General features: G+C 43.7%; 1 protein-coding gene and 1 pseudogene across 11 annotated transcripts in view; both read left to right on the top strand.

The window, feature by feature from the left end:
* ANO10 (anoctamin 10) overlaps nucleotides 1-22,765 on the top strand; it is a 107,416-nt gene that overhangs the window by 25,526 nt on the left and 59,125 nt on the right. For all 11 annotated transcript variants that reach the window (XM_040994327.1, XM_040994326.1, XM_040994324.1 and 8 more), the window contains exons 8-11: nucleotides 597-671; nucleotides 3,231-3,413; nucleotides 8,197-8,388; nucleotides 10,572-10,700. In XM_040994327.1, coding sequence (XP_040850261.1) covers nucleotides 597-671; nucleotides 3,231-3,413; nucleotides 8,197-8,388; nucleotides 10,572-10,700 — 579 coding nt within the window. The remainder of the gene's footprint in view (nucleotides 1-596; nucleotides 672-3,230; nucleotides 3,414-8,196; nucleotides 8,389-10,571; nucleotides 10,701-22,765) is intronic.
* LOC121166176 lies at nucleotides 2,195-2,380 on the top strand (annotated as a pseudogene).

Genomic DNA, 22,765 nt, shown 5'->3' with positions numbered 1-22,765 from the left:
GTGTCTCTGTATAAGGCCCATGGGCACAGAGAGGCTCTCTGGTGGGTCCCTAGTTGTCGTGGGTCCCTTTGACTGTGCTGCCCAGCTGCCCCCACTGTGTCTTGAGTATGGGGAAAAGTCTTAGGACTGGGGACAAAGAGGGTCCCAGGGCAGGGCTGCTGTGGCAGTGGAACCCTCTTGCCTGACTGCCTGGCCCTTTCCAGGGGTGTCTCAGGCCTAGAGGAGGAGGAGGAGATTTCCCATGAGGCTGATTGATGGTGGGGTTCCTGATTCATGATCCCTGGCTGGTTGTGCAGGGGAGGAGTGAATCCGCCTGGGTTCCTTGGGTTGCTAGGGTAGGACTGGGGAATGTGAGGTCTCGGTGTCCCTCTTGTGTTGGGAGCGTGGAGCTGAAGATGCACTGGTGCTGTGTGTTCCCTCCATCCTGGGATCTTCCTCTTAGCACCTGTCTGAGGTATGCCTTAATTGTGTGTCCAGGGTTACCTAGTTGGGTGGCCCATGCACACTGGGCTTCCCTGATGATATTTCAGTGCTGTGCCTCTAATGGCAGTAAAGCCTTGTGCTGTAGTGTTTCACCTTGCTGTCTTTTTCCACAGTTCAACTTTCTAAATTGCTTTGCTTCGCTCTTCTACATCGCCTTTGTCCTGAAGGATATGAAGCTTTTACGCCAAGTGAGTATCAAGCATTGCTTTTACATCTTAATGTGGTTCCTTACATTCCAGTAAATGTAATTCTTCTTAAAACTGCAGTGTTTTACAAATGCAATCTTTCAAAAATGTATATACACACACACATACACGTAAAGATTAATTTTGTTTAAAAGGTAGTGATTCAGAGACAGAGACAAAGATATTACATCCAATGGTTCATTCCCAAAATGCTGCAACGTCCTGAGCTGGGCTGGTCTGAAGCCAGGAGCTTTCTCCAGGTCTCCCACATGGGTGCGTTCCCAAACCATTAGCAGGGTGCCAGATCAGAAGTGGAGCAGCTGGGATTTGAACCGGCGCCCATATGGGAGGCCAGGGCTTTTTGGTGAAGGTTTAATTTGCTATGCTACTACACTGACCCCTAAAATTGTATGTTTCTAATCCCAATTCTAAATTTAAAAGAAATTAACAGTTTCAGTTGAGTGTCATACTCAATTGAAAAGAAATGAATTTAACTTAATCAACTCAAAAAATCCATCATGTGGGGTAGTAAATTCAGTCATATAGTTTACTTAAAAAATTGTCAAAACAATTGACAAAAAACATGCATTTAGTTGAATTTGGTACTTTTGTATCTTGGTCAGGACAGTAATTGGTATAACCTTAAACATGTTAACAGATTTCATTTTTACATGAATGGGCCGTTGACTTTAGAAGCCAGGGCATCTTATGCAGTGTTGCATCTTCTATGAAATGTTTGACCTCTCATACTTATTTAAGTATGTTACCATTTCTGAATCACATAATACCAGTGAATACTGCACGGAGAATTAATTATGGGTTTCTAAGTTATTCTTTTTTATGCTTGAGCCAGATATCAGTAAAGAACTATATATTTTTTGATTTTAGTATTCTGAGGTTGTTAGTGAACAGCTTTTCGAAGCCTAGGCTTTTTGTAGTATTTATAAGAGAGCCTGGGCCAAGCCTTTAGGAAGTTCAAACATTTGTACAATCAGGGGAGATTAAAAGACTTTGTAATTGTCCTAAAGCTTGCATAGAAGTAAGATTAAATGTTGTGCTTTTAACAACTGCGCTAGATAAATTGCTGCTTTCTAAGAAATAATTTTGGAAACAGCTCAAAATAAAGCATTTGAAGTTAATAAAAATATATTCCTTCTCTGATCGCATGTATGCAAGTATTAGCAGACTATGAATTCTCATTTTTTTTTCTTTTTAGATTTTGTCAGGCAGAGAGAGAGAGAGAGAGAAATCCCACCTGCTATTCATTCCTTAATAACCACAGTGGCCAGTCTCAGGAGCCAGGGGCTCTGTTCAGGACTCCCATGTGGATGGCAAAGCCACCACCTGCTAGGAAGCTGGAACCTGAAGTGGAATCAAGGTTTCACTTTGATGTGTAATTCAGATGGCACATGCAGCGTTTGCTACACCAATGCCCACCTTAACTTCTCATTTCTTACCCTTGGGAGAATCATCTTTATTTAATAAAGGCCAGGGGACTGGTGTTCTCTTTTTAAAAATCCATAATAATACTTACCTGGTGGGGAGATACCATGATCACGAAGGTGGTTTTCCCAGGGCGAGGCTCACCCATTGCACTCTGGGTGTGCTGACCCATTGCACTCTGGGTGTGCTGACCCTGCGATTTCCCCAAATGTGGGAAACTCGACTGCATAGTTTGTGGTAGTGGGGTACTGTGTTCGCGCTCTCCTCTGATAAACAAACAAACAAGCAAAGAAAAATAGAAAAAAATTTAAAAATTAATAATGAAACGAGATGTAAGCAAAGGTAGTATGTGATGAAAACATCTGAATTGATATGGGAAAACAGAAACTGACACAGCAATCAATGGGAGTCATGGGTGGCTTTGCCAACAGCCTTTGCTCTTCCCTAGGACATGATCAAAAGTGGAATAAAGATTCATGCTCGTGGATACCCAAGCAGCAACATTTCTAATAATGAAAGTTGGAAATGTATACATTTAGCAGCACTGTATGGGCCAACCCCAAAATAATTATTGTCTTCCTGGGATAATGCTCAAAATATATTGGACAAGAAAAGCAATAAAGAACTGTACATGTGTAAAGCAATTGTAATTTTGTTTTTATGTGTGATTAGAAAGAAACAAGCCTAAGATGTTCTGCAGTGCATCATGGTTCGTTTCTTCTCTACAATAAGGGAGAATGTTTAAGATTTAGTTTCTTGAAGTTTTAGTCAAACTCCTTTTTTCAAAGTTGGCACCCCCCCCCTTTAGATTTCTGTTGCAATCAGCTCGAGATGACAGGTGTACAATTTCAAGTGATTTTCCATTTTCTTGTCAACTCTTGACTGTTTGTTTCTTATTGGCATCTGATTTGTGGTTTAGGTCAAGACTTTCCTGTGAAAAGTCATGCATTGGAAGCACCATTCCGTATCAACTTCTCCAATACTGTTTTTTTTTTTTTAAATAACCCAATAGTACATTATCTGCTGAAGATTCCCTCTTAATCGTTGTGTCACTGTGCACGTGTGATGGTTTCCGCAAGCTCTGCTGCCACGTGTGATTCAGTGTGCTTCTCTTTCCAGAGTTTGGCTACTCTCCTGATTACCTCTCAGATCCTTAACCAGATTGTGGAATCCCTTCTTCCTTACTGGCTGCAAAGGAAACACGGGGTGCAGCTCAAGAGGAAGGTGCAGGCGCTAAAGGCAGACATCGATGCTCCCTTGTATGAACAAGTCATCCTAGAGAAGGACATGGGGACTTACCTGGTAAGTTGGACTACTGCTGGGTTAAATGTTTGACCAAAAGTGATGCACAGTTATGCCCCCAATTCAACAGATGTTCATCAAACACTTACCCGGCTCAGGTGTGACTGTCTCATTTGTGCCTCTGAGAAGGTGTCCACGCCATGAACCCTAACCTTAGGGTTAACATGGAGGCTCTGTGCACTGGAATGCTGCTCTGGTGAAACCCTTCTCTTGTGACACCACCAAGGAGCGAGTGCAGAGAACTGTGGGACTGCCCTGCGGAGACGGAGACGCAGTGTGAGGGGCTGCTTCAGAGACCCCATCCCGAGCAGGGGCGAGGGCAGCCGTCCCAGGGGAGGCAACACTGCTGCTCGCTCCTGATGCTTCACACGCTCAGAACGTGCTCACCGTCACCACAGAACAAAAGGCAGTTCTGAAGATTATCTTTTTTTAAAATTTTCATTAGTGCCATTGTGCAAATATAAAGGAGTTTTTTTTTTTTTTCTTAAGACAGGCATTTCTGAGTTGCTTTTAGGAGCTATCAGCAGATTATTGGGAATTTAGTTGCTGGTAATATTAAAAAACCTAGCTCATAAAAACCTCACTGTGTGCCCAGTACAACTTGTCCAGCTCTGACGACATTCTAGCCTGCTCTTTCAGGGATGGCAGCCTGTTGAGTTCACGTTTGCTCTAGTTTGTCCTTTCTTACACACTGCAGCTTCCTTCCTGGGATGTTATTCTTGCTATTGGCAAAATAGGCCTTTGGAGGCTCCTTCAGTGACTGCATATTATCGTTAAACTTCTAGAATCCTGCTTTTCACTCGGAATTCTCCTGATCTCTAGTATCTTTGTTGATTTTCATGATTTCCCAATTTTAGCTTGCACTTACATTGTTAGCAGGAGTTTGTCCTCCTCCTTGGCTTTTTTCCCCCGCATCATTTTGTTATTGATGTGATGTGATGTGATGTGATGTGGCTGCTCCAAGTCCCTGGTCTAGAGCTAGCCAGCAGTTTGTGGCCCAGAGCACCCTCCTTGTGGTGACAGTGGGAATGCTGACAGAATCGGTAGCATGTTGTCCATGGAAGTTCTGGGCTGTGCATGTGGTTTTTTCCAGCTTGCTTTCTAGGGCAGAGAGCATTGACTCAGCCTTGGCTTTGCTCAGCCTGATCTTGATTACACCCAGGGGAGTGGGTAGTTGTCCTTGGTTCTTCTGTGCCTCGGGGTACAGATGCTGGCAGCTTAGCTGGTCCGTGCTTGGGGAGTTGGTTCCCTTGAGGCTCATGTCGTTGACGCTGAAGGAAGCTTGATTTGTGGTTTTTCTGATGCTCATGGCCTACGCAGCTGTCTTTTTTGTTTCTGAGTGTTTATGTATCTTTTGATCAGGTTATGCAGACATGCACCAGTGTTTTCTGTTCTGGCTGTTTGAAGGAAAAGATGATTCATAATACAAACTCACAACACATCGTGAAGAGCAACACTGTTAATGTGTATATATGAAGCAGTTCAAAAATACACACAGTAACACACACACACACACACACACCACTCTCCGACTCTCCGAAGAAAGAAGTGCATGGGCCAGCTGTCCATTCTAAATTGCTCTAGTACATGCTTAATATGGTTTAAGAACTCAGTGTAGTTCATCTCATAACAGAACCCTTTCCTTTTCTTGCTGGGGTTGGGAAGTGGCATTTTGGACCAGATTTTAATCTCTGCATTCTAGAACCAGAAGCAGCAGTCTGCCCTGCTCTTCATTCCATGACCTCTCGGTGGGACAGACAGGCTTATCTTGGAGTCAGAGCCTGGTGCTGCTGTGTAGCTCATGCATCCCCTTGGTAAGGTATCCTAGCTGACAGCAGCTTGCCAGACCAGGCCGACCCTCACTTCCATTGCTGTTTGTGTCCTGTCCCCCTCCTGTCCCTCGCAGCTCTGAGCAGTAATGACCATCATGTTGTCTTCAGACTCCTGCTTCTCCAACAGTCACATAGCTCTGCTTTCAGCTCTGCAGCTTCCCTAAAATTGGAAGAACAACATCATCCCCTAACGTGACCCAGACCAAACTCTTAGTCTTCTTCAGGTGGGTTCTCCTGGGCCAGGGAATGGAATACAGTCATGCAAGCAACGTTCCCATCTCCTCAGCAATTCTGATGAATCCAACAAGTGCTGCATCTAAGAGTCTCTTCATGAGGGACGCTGTTGAGGGAGGTGTGGCTTTTCCTATGTTGCGACAGGCTTCTGGTGCTCCCAAGTCATAATTCCTTGGTGACTAAATCAGGAGCAAGGTTCAAGATTTTGCCTTTCCAATTCAGAATGTTTCTGTTGTCCAGTGCAGGCTGTCTGACATGAAGTGCTAGAAACTTAGCCAGTTTCCTTTGCAGGGCCTGGGCGTGTGCCTGTGCTCGGGGTCTCACTGAACCCCTCTTCCCTGACTCAGGTGCAGCTCCCCATCATTTGCACGATCCCCCTCCGAGACTCTGCCATGGAATGGCATTCGGTGCTTGCTTGTTCAGCTCATTTCACATGTTCAGAGGGGGAAAAGCTTTGGGATGATGTTTGTTCCAGATGACTGTTTCCTGTGAACTAATCCTTCCTCTGCTTGCCTTTTTTCCTCAGTGAAGTCAGTGATTTTAGAATTGCATTTCTGTAATCCCATCCTGACTTTTATGTATGAGTCTGAAATAATGTTGCCAAGCTTGGGGGAAAAACAATTTGGTTGAAACTTAATAGACACGATGATAAATGTATAGAAAACTTGGAAAATTCAGGGCAGAGTCAGTCAGGAAAAAGAAACCCTCTGTAATTCCCCCATTCCAAGGGGTCATTCCTTGAGGTCTCCTGGGCTGAGGGTGTGTGACTTCTGAGCTGGTCAGATAGCCAGAGCCTACCAGAGGTACTTCCTCCTTTCTAAAATGCTTTTACTGTGTTTGAGAGTTCTGGTTTAGTAAAATAAAAACATGCAATGCTGCTGACTGAGCAGACATGTGGGATATGACACAAAAGCTCTGAACTACCGAGCCTAGTGTGCTATCTTGATGAGAGATTGATTCAGAGAGGCAGGTAACAAATACACTTCCTAACTTTAACGTATTAGCACTTAATGCTGCTTTGAAGTATTGCAATGAGTGTTTTTCTTAGACTAAAATTAGCATTGCACATGCTCTGGTTGACCACAAAAGGCCTGAGGATGCTAGGAACTGAATAAGCCCTAGGTCATGGTGTGGGCATGGCCTTAGGCCCCAGGAGAGCTGACTCTGTCATTTCATCCCTGTTCCTTCTCAAGACAGGAAAGAGGAGCTGCTGTCACCCACAGGGCTCAGTGTGGCCTCTAAGTAGAAGGACAGTGTCCTGTTGAGAGGATGGTGACCGAGGTGATCCATCAGTCAGCAATCTGCAGCTATCCTACTTCAGAGAAGTTTCCTTTTGTCCCATAAAGTTGGCCCTGAGATCTCTCTCTCTTTTTTTTTTTTTTTTTAGAAAAAAAATATGGACATTTACAGCTATAAATTCCCTGTTGACCACTACTTTTATAACATCTCATAGTTTTGGTATGCTGTATTTTATATCCATTTTTCTTACAGTGTTTTCCAATTTCCTTTAGGATTTATTTTTTGACTCATTTGTTGTTGTTTTTGAATATGTTGTTCAGTTTCCAGATACTTGAGTTTCCCACATTTACTTCTTACTAATTTCTAACTTTTTTACATTATGGACAGGATTTTTTTAAAAAATTTTATGGCTTAATGCATCATCTGTTTTGGAGAACATACTGTGTACATTTGATTGCCTTCTGCAGTTGTGCCAAGTGTTTGGTACATTGGTTAGGTCTTTGTTTTTGTGTTAGGGCACAGCATTCATCCGGAAAGCTTTCAGCTCTGCCTTGGCATTCACTTCCTGAATGCTGCTTGGCTTTCCTGAGCATGTGCCAGGTTTGGTAGATTCCAGGAGAATGCTGGAGCTTTTCAGATCACCTTTGAACATCTTATTCTTTCTGTTTGTCCTTGGAGTTCCTTGGTTGGTTCATTGTCTGCTGCACCTGGTACCCATCACTCCATGTAGTCATGATCTTGAGCACTTGACCAACACCACTGGGGAGAAATGTTTAGCACCAGGAGACACTCTGTGAAACTGAATAAAAATAAGCTTTTGGCATGGGCTCTTGCAGACACTACTGGCCAGGCCTGATGCTGACTGTTCTTTGGGGTGAGGCTTTCAGAAGGTCCCTGCTCTGTTCCTTCTGGTACTTGGCGTATGTAGCTATTATTCTCAAGGTTGCTGGAGAGCAGGGAGTCATGGTAAAGTTAAGTTAGCAGTGCTGTAAGATTAGGCAGCTTTCTTGACTAAATGCTGTTTGGGTTACAACCAAGTCTTTGTATGGTTTTCAGAGTACCCAAAGAGTTAGTTCTGCCAAATTTTGCTGACTGCTTTTTGTTATTGGTGCTTTTATGTTGGCATGAAGTTTGGATAATCAGTATTCCGCCATTGGAGGGGAACTCAGGAACTTATAGGAGGGCCCTGCTGTGAAAGATCTCCGAGTGATACTGGGTCAGGTGTTTCAGTTGAGCAAGAGCAAACCAACTTCTCTGTTGTGTAGAAAGCATGTAATCCTTTAATGATGTGGCACACAGAAATGAGCTACTAAATTATTTTATTTCAGAGACTTGCTGTGAAATTTGTTTTAAATAAATTCTGTGGTTGAAAGAAAATAATTGGAGGAAGTTCCAGCGTTTTTTTTTTTTTAATTAACAAAATTAGAAGCCAGCATGGCATCAAACCGTGTCTGCTTTTCTGTCCTTTCCATTTCCAGGGAACCTTCGATGACTACCTGGAGTTATTTCTGCAGTTTGGTTATGTGAGTCTTTTCTCCTGTGTTTACCCGTTAGCAGCTGCCTTTGCTGTGTTGAATAACTTCACTGAAATCAATTCAGATGCCTTAAAGATGTGCAGGGTCTTCAAACGTCCATTCGCAGAACCTTCGGCCAATATTGGTGTATGGCAGGTAATTATTGTTATTTTTTTTTTAAGATCTGTGTTGTTTTACTTGAAGGAGTTATATGGAGATCAAGCGAGCGAGCGAGCTTTCATCCTCTGGTAGGCAGAGAGAGAAAGTGTGTGAGAGAGACTGAGAGATCTTCTGTTCAGTTCACTCCCCAGATGGCTTTTGGCCACAGCTTGCACAGTGCAGAGTGTGTGGGAACACCCTGGGGTGCCATGCTGCTCCCAGCAGAGGTCGCACCAGTGGTGGTATGGGGAAAAGCCAGAATGCTCACCTATGCAGCAGCAGCTGTGAGGATCTTGTAACTTGGGGTACCAGGGCTGTCCAAGTGGGGATCCTGAACTTCTGCCACCTGGTAGTGTAAGATATTACTTCCCCGGCTGGAGCTATCCCAGTTGGAATAGTCTTCCAACACCCCCAAATATGCATGCTACTGTAAGAACAAATCACTTACACAAAGAACCAAACTGAATGAGAAAAACACAATCAACAGAATCTACCATCAATATGACATATATGCAGAGGTATGGAAAAATTATTTTATTGTGTTGCTGTTTTTTTTTTAATAAAGATTTATTTATTTGAAAGGCAGAGTTACAGAGAGTGGGAGAGACCAAGACCTTCCATCCACTGGTTTACTCCCCAGATGACTACAGCAGCCAGAGTTGGGTCTGTCTGAAGCCAGGAGTTTCATCTGGATCTTAGCTGCTTTCCCAGGCGTATGAACAAGAAGCTTGATTGGAAATGGAACTGTCAGGCCTCAGACTGCCAGATGGCAGTCTGGCATTGCAGGTGGTGGCTTTATGCACTATGCCACAACACCAGTCCCTGAACAAAAAATTCAAAGCAATGTAGAGATTCCTTAACAAGTAATTGTGAACATACTCAGAGAAAGTGAGCAACAGGGAATTAGAATGTGTTAGTGAATAAATAGAAGATACAGTGGAGAATCACATGGACATAGACGTGACAAAGACAGTAACTGACATCAGCCTGGTGGATGGGCCCAGCAGTAGAATGGAAGGGATGGAGAAGAGAATCAGGAACCAGGCACTGGATGTGTATAAGATCAGGTGCGTTCGGGTGGTATGGCCGTAGACACCAGCTGGATGCGTATAACTGAAGAGCTAACATTTTTGTCACTGGAGTTATAGAAGAAAAGGAGAAAGGGAGGGCCCACACATGTAGTTAAAACAATGGCCAAGTAATTTTCAAATTTGACAAGAGTTGTAAAGTCATAGATTCAAAATGCCCATAGGGAATAAAGGGAACAACCTCAGTCAGATTATTTAGTTAAGAAACTAAAAAAAGAGGATCAAGATAAACCCACAGTAAGCAGGAACAGTAGAAATCAGTGAGTTGAAAATGGAAAAATCATGGGAAACATCCATGGGACAATGAACTGGTTCTTCCAAAACATCAGGAACAGATGATAAAACTCACAAGACTAAGAAGAGATGATATAACCATGAAACCCACCACTGGAGTAGATGAAAGTAAGAATTCTGAGTATAAAAAGCTGGAAGGAAGAGAACCAAGTGTGGTTGGAGGAAGTGTTTCTTTGGGGAAAATTCAAGAGAATCAATGGAAAATCGCTATAAAAAAATATAATAACTCACAAACTTAACATATGGAAATAAATAGTCTCATTATGCAGCCATTTGAACATATAATGGAAATAAAGATTTTGCGTTTCTAGTGATTAGTGGCTAAATTATCGAGAAGTTAGTTATCAGTGCTTTCCACTGGGGACAAAAGGAGACAGAGGAGTCAGGATCATTGTGCTTGGCCTCCATGCTCAGCGGTGTCCTTGTGGCCCCATGCCGTTTGCTGTGTCTCAGTGGGGGTGGGGGGTGGCACTTGACTTTCCCTGAGTTCTGCAGGCAGGACACTACTGTTAGTAACTGATACTTGAATGTGAAACTCTGGGCCCCCTTCAGAATTCCCCTTACCTGTGAGTGGAGCAGAGTAACAGTGTGCTGGACAGGTCCTGCATTCTGGTCCCTGCTGCTGCCATCTGGAAAGACAGCTGGAGTCCATGGCGCAAGAGACCAAAGTTGAAGATGTGCTTGAACTAGAGTAACGACATCTGTCTTGATTCTAGATATTAGGAAAAGGGAAGAGGAAGTAGCAAAGTGGTCATTGCGGCTCTTAATTCACATTTTGTTTGTTTATTTTCCTTTCAGTTGGCTTTTGAGACAATGAGTGTTATATCTGTGGTCACTAACTGTGCGCTGATTGGAATGTCACCACAAGTGAATGCCCTCTTTCCTGAGTCAAAGGCAGACCTCATTTTGATCGTGGTAGCAGTGGAGGTAAGTGAAACTTTATGCCTGTTCTAAGTAACACCTACATCAGATGCCCTGTTGTCCTGAGGCAGACCTGTCCCTGCCTGTGTCTGACTGACAGCTCGGGAATGTGCACACACTGCTGAGAAAGCAGAGCAGCTCAGCTAATGAAGTCATGAGGATTTGGGCTGTGCCTGCCTTGTTATTACCCAGGATGCAGTGATGCAAACAGGAAATGACTTTTCCAGCTGTTGTGTGTACCTGTTCGGTATGGAGTAGCTATATGCTATGAATTTAGCACATATTCTTAGTCTTTTCCAAGGAAATACCACAATGTCACAAATGCCAAGAACTGCTTTTTTGAATGTGTGTCACTGTCCAGAGGTATGAAATTCATTGCGCGTACTCTCTAACTCTACTGTATAATTGTAGGACTACACCTCATTTCACACAATGTACAAAGAGGCTAGTTGTGTACGTCTCAGCTTTTCCTTTTATTTACCATGTTTTGGAATGTGAGATCCTATGGCGTCTTGAAAATAAAGCACTCAGCGGATGCAAATGGGAGAATTTGCATGAATTTGGTTTTCTGCTAGTGATATCCTTGTCAGAATGTTGTGGCCTTTCATCATCAGATACCTTAAAAGTGGAATGGTTGTAGAAGTTTCTTAAAGGTGAATTCAGTAGGATTGTGGAGTGGTGTGTCACGCTCATGCCAAAGGCCTTAGGACCGAATGGAGGAAATGAAACGTGTAACTTGCATTTCCAGTTTGGGCTGGGGAGAACTCGTTATATGTTGCTTCAAATTTCGTACTTTTATCGTAGTTGGTAGGAATCCGTGATCATGCTAGATGCTGTATGCAGGCTGTGCGTCTTGGAGAATTATTTTTGACAGCAGCGAGTAGGAGGGGAAAGACAATGGCCCTGGAAGATGACAGTGGATCTGTTTGAATTTTGTGACTTGAAAAGGATTAAGTACTATGTGCAAGGCTGACTTACTGCCTGAAGCAGTGTGAGAACAAGGCAGCAAGAAGCCAGCTGGTGAGGCTCATTGCATGCCTGCCTGATTTAGGATATAACCCCAATTTTGCAGCGTTTGAAGCTTACTTTTTTTTAACCAATGCATTCAGAGTTTCTAAATCTTTTGGTACTAACTTAAAACTTCTGAGACTCAGGAGAAACTGAGCAAAATGTGAGGTAGTTTGCAAAGAGGTACTTGTCCAGTGACCTCTGCACTGGTGTTAAAGAACAGGTGGGACCAGTGCTCAGGCCATTTCCTGGTAAACTGAGAGCAAGAGCAAGGGAAGTTTAAAAGCTGTGAGAGACAGAGCCTGAAAACCCCCTCGCCGCTGCCCTGAACAGAGCAGAGGTGTGCTGTGCTGTGCTGTGCAGCAGATCTCGGCCTCTGCAGGCAGCTGTGGGAAGGGTTGAGCTGTGCTGTGCTGTGCTGTGCAGCACGTCTTGCTGGGGGAGGGGTTGAGGCAAACAGGTACCACCTGCTGCTTAGCTTTGCCTTTACTTTTTTTTTTTCCTCCCTTCTATTTTATTTTTAATTTTATGATATAATTCCATAGGCTCTGGGATTTTGCTTTTACCCTCCCCAAATTCCCTCCCCGGAACTGATTTCCCCCATATTATTACAATAGTACAGTCCTTCATAAGCAGTCACAAGTCCATCATTTTGCTATCTAAGTGTATCATGACAGTGCAGGTACAGACACTGGCAGAGAATCTAGCGTCCTATTGTCAAGATATATCAAACAGTTTCATTGGGAGCCTATTTGATTTGGAAGTCAAGGTGCATACTGCATTGTATTTTCACAACTGGATATAATAGTCTCTATTAAACAGATTCCATACATTCCCTTAAATGAGAAGCCATAAAACAAAATCAAAAATAGGAAGAAAGTTAAAAAAAAAAACATGCTCCTGAATAACCAATGTGTTAATAAAGTGAAAAAGAAAACAAAAACCTTGGATGAAGTGATGCTACTGTGTGATCTATGAGTCAGTGAAGAATTTAACAGGAGAAAAGAAACTATTCTGAAGAAATATAAATAAAAGCAGAAATATCAAACCTCTGGGTTTCAGCCAAAACAGTGTCAGAGGTGTTATGGATCTTATAATTTGTATGAAGGTTGCCTTATATCAGAACATACGGTATTTGTCCCTTTGTGATTGATTTCTTTCACTGAGTATTATGGTCTCTAGTTGGGACCATTGTTTTAATGGCAGAATAGAATTCCATTAAGTAGATGTACCACAGTTTCTTTATCCGTTCCTCTTTGGACAGGCATCTGGGTTGTTTCCATGTCAAAGCAATACACAAAAACCCCAATGCCAGGTTCGCTTTCTCTAGATCTCAGTCGGCATGTCTTAACTTCCTGGAAGAATGATTGGTGAGGCTATTGCACTTGTGTGTTTGGTGATACCTTGACTACTCAGAGGCTGGTTCCTGTTTTAATTTGGGAGGTATGCTGGCCCAGGGGCTACAAATGGCCACTTCCATGCATTGCGGGCTGATTTTGCCTATCCAATGGTTATGGATTTACTTTGTGCAAATTCTGAGGGCATTCGTTTTTGCCTTCTTAATTCTCTGTGTTTAAATTTGTGTTCACATAGTATTAAAACACTTATCCTACTGCCTTCTAAACTAGATCTTTAAAGGAGAGACATCTCAAAAATCATTTAAGGAAAAACTCTGGGGTCGGTATAGACAGTTGAAATTGTCAGTCTGTAAATGTGATTTAGGTTTTACTTATATTTTTTGTTTTGGAGTGGTTGCAACTCCCAAAAGTTGGAAGGTAGAAGAGACCCCAAGTGTCCATCCCCCGGTCTGCCTGAAGGTCACATCTCGCCTCACTGCAGCGCAGTGTCATAGCCACAACACTGATGGTGCTGTGCTTGCCGTGAAGCTCTTGGTCCCTCTGTCCCCTGTGTGTGAGGCAGCTCTGTACTGGGACACCTGTCGTGCTGTAGTATCTGTCACAACTAACATAGATGGAAAAAGTGTTTATTGGGCTCCCCATTTGTCATCACTGTTGATGTGAACATTGAGTGGGGAGCAGAAGCTGGGTGTGCTCAGCCTTCCCGGGCAGGGATAGCCCCCATTATACTGGAGTAAGTAAGTAATAGGTTGTTATCTGGGAATTTACTGCCATGGATGGCATAGGACACTTTCCCCCAGCCTGGCCCCGCCCCCCATGGTGTTTGGCAGGAAGAGAGTAGCATTGTGTAAAATGTCAGTTTTGCTAGGCAGACCATGTCCTGGGCTAGGGAAAGCTGATCTCTCTTGGGATTTTTTTTCTCCCGCTAGCATTTATGAGTTACTAGCTTCAATGACACTCAGTCTGGGATGCATGAGGTAAAGCAAAATCCTCCCCTCCCCTCTCCTCTCCTCTCTTCTCTGTAGTACTCACTTGCAATTTGAATGAATAAATCTTTTCTTTTTTTAAAAAAAAAATGAATAGTAGGAGAAAAGTATTTCCAAGCTAACATTAATCCACTGGCAAAAATACCAGTAAGATTGTGAACTATTTTATTACCTCCCATCATTGCTTCCCCCTTTGTTATTACAGTGAGGTAGACCTTCAGCAATAGTCACAAGTCCATCATTTTTCTGTTGACATGTGTCCTGACATTGTAAGACATAGACAATGGTAGAGTCCAGCATCCTGTTGTCAAGAGCTGTTTAACGGTTTCCTTGGGAGTCCATCTTTTATTTGGGAGTAGAGATGCACACTGCAGTGTGTCTTCCCTTCTCAGTGTGTTGGTCTCCATGACAGTTCCTCTAGATATATATGTGTTCATACATGTTTACTTATATATCTATTGATCTTGTATTTTGCATGAATATTGCCTTATATCAAAGAGAACATATGTTTGTCCTTTTGGGATTGGTTTATTTTACTGAATGTAATGGTCTCTAGTTGGGTCCATGTTGTTGCAAATGGTAGAATTTAATTCTTTAAAATAGCTGACTAGTATTCTAGAGTAGAGGTACCACAGTTTCTTTATCCATTCCTCTTTCAACAGGCATCTGGGATGACTCCATGTCTTTGCTATTGTAGATTGTGCTGCTGTAAATATAGCATTACAGGTCACTTTCTCATATACAGAATTCGTTTCCTTTGGTCATGTTCCTAGAAGTGGGATAGCTGGGTCATGTGGTATATCAGTTTTCAGTTGTCTTAGCACTGTCCATACTGATTTCCGTAATGGCTATACTAGGCTACACTTTCACCAGCAGTGAAGTAGGGTATGTCTCCCTACATCCACGCCAGCAGGTGGTGTTAGTAGAATTCTGAATGTAGGCCAATCTCACTGGAGATAGGTATAATGTCAATGTGGTTTTTGCTGTATTTCTCTGACAGCCAAGGAGCCTGAGCATTTTTTCCCTATTTCTATTAGCCATTTGAATTTGTTCTTTTGGAAAATGTCTGTTCATGTCCTTCATCACTCCTCACCTGTTAAGCATGCCCTCAGCAGCCCCTGCGCCAACACAACCCCGGACCCTCCTCGCTGGGCAATCTGCAGCTCCTTATTCCCCGACCCCATCCGTGCAGCTGCACGGCATTTCTAGGAGCCAGGGTGGCGTGTCGGCAGCCCAGCGTGCTGCACCTTCCCACATCTTTTTCTAAATAGAATATGTAGCAATGCTGGCACACTGATATAGTTAACACAGCTTTGGCATTAACCAGTAGAGGAGTTAACACTTGCCTAGGTACACGACAACCTAGGCACTTGCCTACAGCTGTGGAAAGCCAAGCAATTTGAACTTTTTACTTAGGTTTTCTTTAATCTTTCTTCTTGTTTTCCTCCTCCCCCCGCCCCATTTTTTTAAAAGCTTGAATTATTGCAGTGTGAAATTGAGTAAAGGAAAAATAATCATTGCTGTATTCTGAGAACGATGGCATCACAATTTTTGTGCATTTACTGCCATCTAGTGTTGCCTTTAAAAACTGGTAATATTTGAACACTTTATTTGTAAAATAAATTTTCCATAGACACAGATACTAGCTTACCCCCGAATATTAGGTGAAACAATGAAAAGTCCATTTTTGCATGTTAAACATAATAACACACAATCATAAAGTTCAGCTTATAAGATGAAATCAACATCCAAATAATTTCCCTTAAGTAATTATAATCCTCACTTGTGGAATGAATTTCATTTATTTAATTTCAACCAAGAATCACACTTTTAATTCAAAACTAAAAGAAAGCTCCTTTTAATTGTTACAAAATAGAAATGACTTAAAATCTCCCACAAATCAAATGTTAGATATTATCTTGAATATTTTCAAATGAATAAGTAGTTCTGTTTTCATTCTGTAATAGACAACATATACCAGAAAGTGAATGCTAGCAGTTTACTTAGTGTACCAGCTCTTTTTCTAAGGAGGTGAATATAAATTTTAATATTTAGATCCTCATGACCTGTTAGCTTGCTGCTAAATCATTTAATTCCATTAAAAAATAACATCTAATTGCATTTTCTGTGAAAAATAGGAAATTGTCATATTTTTTTTGTTTCTCTCCAAGAGCTGGTTGGACATAGAATTGCCCCTTCCCTGTTGGCAGTGGGTAAAGATGCCCGTGCATGAATTGAGCTGTGATCATTCTGTCATGCCTTCGCTCACCGGGTTTACTTTCTTAGTTCACACTGAAAGAAGCCTTGGACACATAATTCATCCTGTATGCCCTACTTGGCATCTCACTAATTTTGAACATGTTGTCACGCATATGTGCCTCCTTTTTGCTCTCTCTCTCTCTCAGAAAAGTTAACATTCATGCACAGACATTGCGTGTGGATTCTGGCCCTGCCCTGCCCCCGAGGCCAGTACCTTGTCCTGTGGACCCAACTCTCGTGTATCTCTATTAGCATTATTGTCGTCATCATTGCGAGGCCAGCCGTGGCACAGTGAACAAGTAACTTGATGTAAGAGTCAAGTGGTGGCTCAATTAGAATCTCAGCTTTTCCTCTTAATCCTTATGGACCTCAGTTTTTCCCAGTGGTAAAATGGGGGCATTGGTAGTGATGGGTACCACGTTTGTCGAAGTGGCAGAAGTCAAAATTGGTCACAGTTGACAATAACACCCCTGGTTTTGTTTGTTTTTAAGATTTGTTTTTACTTGAAAGTTGGAATCACAGAGAGAGAAGAAGAGACAAAGATAATCTTCCATCCGCTGGTTCCTCCCCCAAAAGGCCAGAGCTGGGTCAGTCTGAAAGTGGGAGCCGCTAGTTTCTTCTGGTCTGCCATGTGGGTTGCAGGGACTCAAGCGCTTCAGCCGTCCTCCACGGCTTTCCCAGGCTGTTAGCAGCGCCTGGATCAGAAGTGGAGCAGCTGGCACACAGACTGGCTCTCAGCTGGGATGATGGTGCAACAGTCAGGATTAGCGTGCGACCTAGCCGTGCCTGTTCTAATAGCATCCCATTCATGGCTTAGCTTTCAGAGGTAGCCCTGCGTGCCTCTGCCAGCTCCTGGCTGTGTTCTCCTGGGCCTGTTTGTCCATGATGATGCTGACTGTCTTGTCTGTGTCGCAGCTCCTGTGCACCTCCCGCTCTCAGGACCTGCTTGCATCCTGTGGCCGGACTCTTTTTTTTTTCTTTTCTGTCCCTGTTCACCCTGCCACACCACAACCCTCTTCGCATCCATCAAGGCTTGCCGAGCTCGATGTTAATGCATAAAGAGAACACTTATTACAACACAAAGCAAGATGAGTAATTCAGTATTTGTTAGCTGTTAAGTCTCTGTTTTTTTTTTTCAGAAAAGTCGCTTCCAGAGAGATCTTCATGTCTCTTAAAGTTTTAATTAAAACTAACTAGTTTAATTAGTTTAGGTTAATTTTTCAAAGCTTAACCTGATAGTAAATCCACCACTAACAAACTGATTGATCTGGTCAAGTTTCTGGGAGGGTAAATGAGTTTTGACTTTTGAATTAGGATCTTTTAGAAACTTTATTTACCTGAAAAGCAGAGGGAAAGATATAGACAGACATCTTTCATGTGTTTGTTCACTCCCCAAAGGGCCACAACCGGCAGGCTGGACTGGCCGAAAGCAGGAACCAGGAACTCCGCGTGAGCCTGCCATGTGAGTGCAGGGCCCCAGTCACTGGGCCGTCTCCTGCTGAGTTCCTAGGTGCGTTAGCAGGGAGTTGGATGTAAGGTGGAGCAGCTGGGACTTAGACTAGTGCCCGTATGGGATGCTGGTGCCAAAGGCATCAACTTAACCCTCTGAGCCACAAGTGCCAGCCCCTGAACTGGGTACTTCTGGGTACTTCATGGAACTGGATTGTCTTCTCCTTTTGTTTTTTTTTATTCCTGTGATAGCCTTGCTAAGATCTTGGTCTTTCTGTCAGCCATTACCCCTCTTGGATTTTTATTGTATGTGTTCTCCTAGTATTGTGGGAATAAATGCAGGTGGCCAACGTGGAGTCTTTTGTTAAACACAGATTGATTGTGTGATAAGTGTATGCCAGGGACACCAGCTTTAGACAGATTTTGAGGAAGAGCCGTGCTGAGAGAACCCTCAGGCTGTGAAAGACCCTTCCTCGCATGACCACATGACCCAGCTCTCTTTCCTCTCTTGTGGTACTCAAAGGGACAGGTTATCCACCTGCTGAGCTCAACAGGGTGCGGGGAGAGTATCCACTGAGTGCTCAGCAAGGGGAATTTTGTACCCAAGTCTGTTTTTGTGTGATATGCTTGTTGGTAATTGGCATAATTTAATGAAGTGGAATGAAAACTGATGAAAAGTGGGTGCTACACAGAAAGAGCCATCATTTCTGTGAAAACCTTTGGAAGGACTCCATAAAGGCAAATTGCTATCAGATTGGATAAAGATGAGACAATTATGAAAGATTGGGGAAGAATCATGAGATTGTGGACAGCTTCCAGATTCTGTTTTCGCACGGCTTCCCTAGTGCCTCTGTGCTTTCCACTCCTCTCCAGAGAAAATAAACCTCAGAGCCTTGTGGGGTCTCCTGGGTGCTGCTGGTGTGTGCACCTGTGGGAGCGCTCCTAAAGCCGGACCACCCTCTCAGCAAAGGCCTGGAGCCTGCAGCACAAGATCTGCCAGTCAATGTGTGTTGAAGTATTTCCTAAAATTCTACTGTAAGAATGACCCTTTTTTAGAATCCCCCATCTTAAACCATTTTCTTTTAATGAATTGAGGAATTCTTAGTCCTGTCTGTGCCACTAAATGGGCTGTTTGTGTCCTTGGTGTTACTGACTTGGGGTCCTGGCTTTTACAACTTTGGCCCAATGGGAAGTATTGATTTCATTGAAGAACCCAGTGCCCCTGGAAATGGAAATTGACTTGCCAAGGTCCACTCTTTGCAAATTGCTTTGTGTGGTATTTGAGATCTCACAGTGATTAGCTTGAACCTGTTTCTTGCCCTGGCAAGTATAGAAAAAGGCCAGTGTCCCACCTCTAAAAAGAGATGGGCTTACTTCTAGATTAGAGTTGTTTTCAGAAAAGAATGCACAAGGGCTTGGAGTAGCATGCGCAGGCCTTCTCTGCCCTCCTCACGCGGCCTTTCCACTCAGGACTGCGTCGTTTTCCTAAAAGTGAAGTCAGAGAGCACCTTCAGAATTCAGTCTCCTGAAAATCCTCCAGAGAGCACAAACAACTCAGATGCCTTTTCTGTGACTCATGTTGGTGGACTTGTCCTCTCCTCTTGGTCTGTGCTTCCAGGGCCTTCTGGGAACACCTTGCCCCTGGACTGTGTCTTGTCACCTTGCCACTGGGCTGTCCAGCATCCACAGCAGGCCTGCCGAGCTCCGCAGCTTTCTCTCGTGCTTTCCTGACCTTGCTCTTGCAAGGTGTGAACTTCCCAGTCATATATGTGAACCCACTCAAAGGCCAGTGCTTGCCCTTCTCTGCCTTCCCAGGTTGTAAGGCCTTCAGGGGATGGGCTTCCGTTTCTTCCCCCACCTAGTGTAGAAAAACAAGTTTTGCTCCAGAGAAGCAGAAGTAAACTGTAAGCATCTGAGAAGCTGCTCCTGCCCGCAGCACTGGATGGAGGGTGAGGTAGTTTTGAACCCAAGAGCCTCTGTGTGGCAGAGATCCTCTTTGAAGGGAAAGTGCGACAGTGGGGGGTACCTAAGGCAGGCCTGGGGGATTGGGGTGTAGTGGCTAACCTGAACTGGGGCCTCCGAGCTTGCCATGAACTTGGTGCAGCCTTCATCTTCACTCACTAACATAAATTCTCCTTGGCCATTCTGTAAATAGGTTGTAAACAGAGTTGGTCACATTTTCTCATCATGAGGTCATGAGATTGAACTTAAGTCCTGTCCTTACCCCCACCCAGGACGGTGGGGAGGATGAAGTGGCTTGTTCCTGGAAAGCCCGACTCCTGTGTGGACAGAGGCTGTGCTCTGCTGTGTCCACCTCAGGCCCTGGTCTCTCCTCTGCTCATCAGGCCCCAAGTCCAGACCCAGCCCTCTGGGGCCTCTCTCCTCTTGTTCTCCAATCTACCACTTTCATCTGTCCCTGCAGACTGGTCAGGCAATCCTGGTTTCTTATGGCTGCTGTCCCTGCAGGCTCCTTCTTCTGCCAGCATTGCCAGGCTGCTGCAGTGGTCCTATAAGGTGACCTGTCCACTGTCACATGACATGCCTTATTTCAATCAAAAAACCTCCATGCATTTCCAGGCCGTGTTGGGGATTGGAGGAAGATGAGAAGTCCCATTTGTTCTTGCTGGGGAAGTGGGCAAGCACATCACTTTAGCACTCATTTTTGATGCATCTCTTGTTGCTTTTTTCCCTCAGTTTAAAATAATGACCCACAAATCATGTTCATTTGTGGCTAGACCCTATTCAGTCAACCACTTTCTCACTTTAATTTCCTGGGATGAGTGTTTGGCGGCTGGTTAAGATGGTGCTTCGTTTGCCTGAATCCCATAGGTGCTTGATTCAAGTTCCAGCTTTCTATTGATGGCAACAATTATGGCTCAAGTACTTGGGTCCCTTGTCTCCCACACAGGAGAAACAGATGTATATCCTAGTTCCTGGTCTTGGCCTGGCCCGGCTCACGATGTTGCTGGCATTTGGCAAATGATGAACCAGTGAATGGAAGATCTTCCTCTCGATTTCTCTGACTTTCAAATAAAACATAAATATATAAAAGCTAAAAAAAAAAAAAATAATTCCCACCAGTATCCCAAACCTAAATGTGAGGTCGGTGCTGTAGGTCAGATTGCAACATTGAGCCATTTCTGGCCTTGGATCTTCATGTTAAAAGTTAGGTCAGTCTTGACTTTATTTAAGCATCATAAGCATTTGCATTTTAATTGTGTCTGCAAAATTGTTCTAATTTGGCCAGTTTGTCATGTTTCTGCTTATTTTGATAAACTGTTCTTGTTCTTTTATGGTTGCTTGTGGCCCTGCCCAGCACTCCCCCACTTCCAGATGGGCGTTAGTTTCTGTTGTAGTTCCCCAAGCTGCCATGTCACAAAGGCTGAACTCATTTAGGCGCCATATGAGAATGTTAGGTGGACTCCAACGTGAGTACAGATGTAAGGCCTTAGAATAGCCACTGCATTTTCTTCCCAATCAGTAAGTTGTGTTTGCAATCCTTTTATGTAGAATGTAGTACTGAAAGTGGACTATTTCCAAAGATAACAAGAACCACAAAAAGAAGAAATCTTTGAATGTTGACTCTTAAGAAAATTTCATGTATTAACTAGATAATCTTGGGGACCAGCACTGTGGTGTAGGTGTTCAAACCTCTTTCTACGGTGCCAGCATCCCATGTGGGCACCTGCTCAATCCTGGCTGCTTCATTTCCCATCTGCCTCCTTGTTCATGGCCTGAGAAAGCAGCAGAGGATAGCCCACCCTCACTCTGACTCTGTTGTGACTCTTTTGGACATAAAAAATTAGAAATCTTTATCTCCCAAGAAGCAGAAATACTGTTTTTTTAAGGTTAAAAAAATAATTAAAAATTGATTTGAAAGACATACAGAGGGAGAGACAGATGGAGGTTTTCCATGTGCTGATTCTCTACCCAGATGCCCACAGCAGCAGGGCTTGAGCCTCACCTGATCTAGGAACAGGGCTTCATTTAGATTTCCCGTGAAAATGGCAGGGACCCAAGGACTTGGGCGAGCAACTAGTGCCTCCCAGGTGCATTAGTGGGAAGCTGGATTGCAAGTAGAGGCAGATTGCAAACCCAAGACTACCCAAGACTGGGATGGTGTGTCTGAATCTGCTCTGCCATGATCCCCACCCCAAGTGCCACTTTTGCACACATGTGTGATTGGGTGTGTGTGTGTACACTTTTAAAGTAGGATGTCTGAAATCTGAAGGTCACAGCTGTCCTCTGGCAGTCTGAACTCAGGGTGGATGAAGGTGGGGTTGTCTTCAGGCTGTCCCCAGTGGGTCTGGCTGTGAGCATTTCTTCATGCACAAAGGACTTCCTGTTGTCCTTTCCCTTTCGGCACTTCCCACAGAAACCAGTTGGTACCATCTGTGCTAGTAATTAAGCCCATGGTGTGGTCGCTGGTGCAAGGAACTCAGGTCGAAGGCGCATTTCACAGCAGGAAGGTGAAGGGGTGAGAGCGGAGAGAATACAGTTTAATATTCCTTTGTGCCAACCAGTGGTAGAAAAGGAAGCACAGAGAGCAGAGCAGCTCCCTTGTAAATCAGTCGTGTTTTCTCACAGCCCGAGAACCTTCTGGTCTCCCAGTATTAGCAAGGACATTGAGCAAGGTTGTGGGTAGAGCCCTTGGTGTGGCTGTTGGATTTGTCCTAGAAATTGCTATAATGTGCATCAGGTCTAAATTTGGACAATAAATGTACTGAATGTGGTTGCCAGGGAATCGGGGTGAGGAGAGGGTTCAGAGGCATGCATCAGAGTGATGGAATTGTCCATTATCTCCGTTATGGCAGTGCTTTCCTATCTCAGTGTGCTTGTGAAAACGAACTAGATGTGACGATAACTGATTTTTACTTTGTGTCAATTTAAAATAAATTTAAAATTGTGAGGCTGGAGTTACAGCACAGCTGGCTAAGCCTCCTTAACCAATACTGACATCCCCCATGGGTTCCAGTATCAGTCCCGGCTCCTCTACTTCCAGTGCAGCTGC

The sequence above is a fragment of the Ochotona curzoniae genome, unplaced genomic scaffold (assembly GCF_017591425.1).
Source record: "Ochotona curzoniae isolate NIBS_2020 unplaced genomic scaffold, NIBS_Ocur_1.0 contig_908, whole genome shotgun sequence".
In the NCBI taxonomy this organism is placed as follows: Eukaryota; Metazoa; Chordata; class Mammalia; order Lagomorpha; family Ochotonidae; genus Ochotona; species Ochotona curzoniae.
The sequence above is the reverse complement of the archived record's forward strand: the minus strand, read 5'-3'. Positions and strand labels throughout refer to the sequence as shown.